Source organism: Naegleria gruberi (assembly GCF_000004985.1).
Source record: "Naegleria gruberi genomic scaffold NAEGRscaffold_378, whole genome shotgun sequence".
Taxonomy (NCBI): domain Eukaryota; phylum Heterolobosea; class Eutetramitea; order Acrasida; family Naegleriidae; genus Naegleria; species Naegleria gruberi.
In genome coordinates, this window is record NW_003163046.1 from 1 (window position 1) to 1,159 (window position 1,159).

Here is a 1,159-nt window from a genome sequence, read left to right on the forward strand (position 1 = left end):
GTATTCCTCCAACACCAATTGTAATGCGTTCAACAAATTCAATTGTCTGCATGCCTTTCTTCTTTGGAGTGGAACATTTTCTTGTTCACCTCCTAATTTTCCAGTGAGTGAAACACCAACCACAATATTAATAATTCCAAAGAAGAAGATTAAAAACCAATAGCCAAGAGCTAATACTGCATCAGCATAGTAACGATTGTAACCAATACTGGAAGCTGTTGCAGCCTTGACACCTGGCATCAATGAAGTCAAAGATGTGATCATGATAGTAGCAATGTGAAGAGGGGCAATAATTAAAAGTCCAATAGCACTAATGATAGCTGTCCATTTAACAAACTTGCCAAATCGTTGATTCCTAATGGCAATCTTCTTTGGGACGGTTTTCCCTAAACTTTCCTGTTGATTTTCAACAACTCTCATCCACCACTGTGACTTATCAAAGTAAACCTTATACAGAATCCTTGTAATTGTCAAGAAGCAAAAGACACATAGAATGACAGTCAGATTACCACATGAATATTGAATAGCAGCAAAAGGATCCATGCATTCCTTTTGATTACCTATCAGAACACAAACTGAATACATGATACCTGAAGTTATTGATAAAATTTGTAAACATGACATGAGCACCACTAGCCCATAAAGACATCTCTTGATGAAAACCATTGTTCTCCATCTAATAATTAATAAAATAGCAACTACAAAACCTAGAACCAAAAAAGGAGGTAGAGTTATCGAGTAGACAACCAATGCACCTGTAAACCTGTTGATAATTTTGCTGTCATTACTGTATGTCAATGCTTGATGAATTGTATACGTTGGGTCATCAATGATAGAGTAGAATGGATTGTCTTGACTATTCATTGCATAACTCTCCATCATGGTGTGTTGTTAGTATTATTATTATTGAATCTTGTTATGTAATTTTTTTAAACTTCCTCATTCAGAGACAAGACGGCTTACCAATGGTCCAACATTTCAGATGACAGTTGAATGCCGGCCATCTTAGTTGACATGTAGGGGGCTTGATTACCAGTTGAAAAGGAAACACAAAGGATTAGACTCGTAAAATAATTCAATGAGAAGGCAACCTTAAAAGCAAGGCATGAACTAATCAATGCAACATGAAAAAGTCGTGAAATACCATCTATCATATTTG

At 35.9% G+C, this 1,159-nt stretch overlaps 1 protein-coding gene across 1 annotated transcript; it reads right to left on the reverse strand.

The window, feature by feature from the left end:
* Window positions 1-15: 15 nt before the first annotated feature.
* Window positions 16-882, reverse strand: NAEGRDRAFT_76752 (uncharacterized protein; the record flags this gene model as incomplete). The annotated part of the gene is made up of 1 exon (XM_002668290.1): window positions 16-882. A coding segment is annotated over one exon (867 nt), but the record flags the coding sequence as incomplete, so codon positions are not given.
* Window positions 883-1,159: the final 277 nt, after the last annotated feature.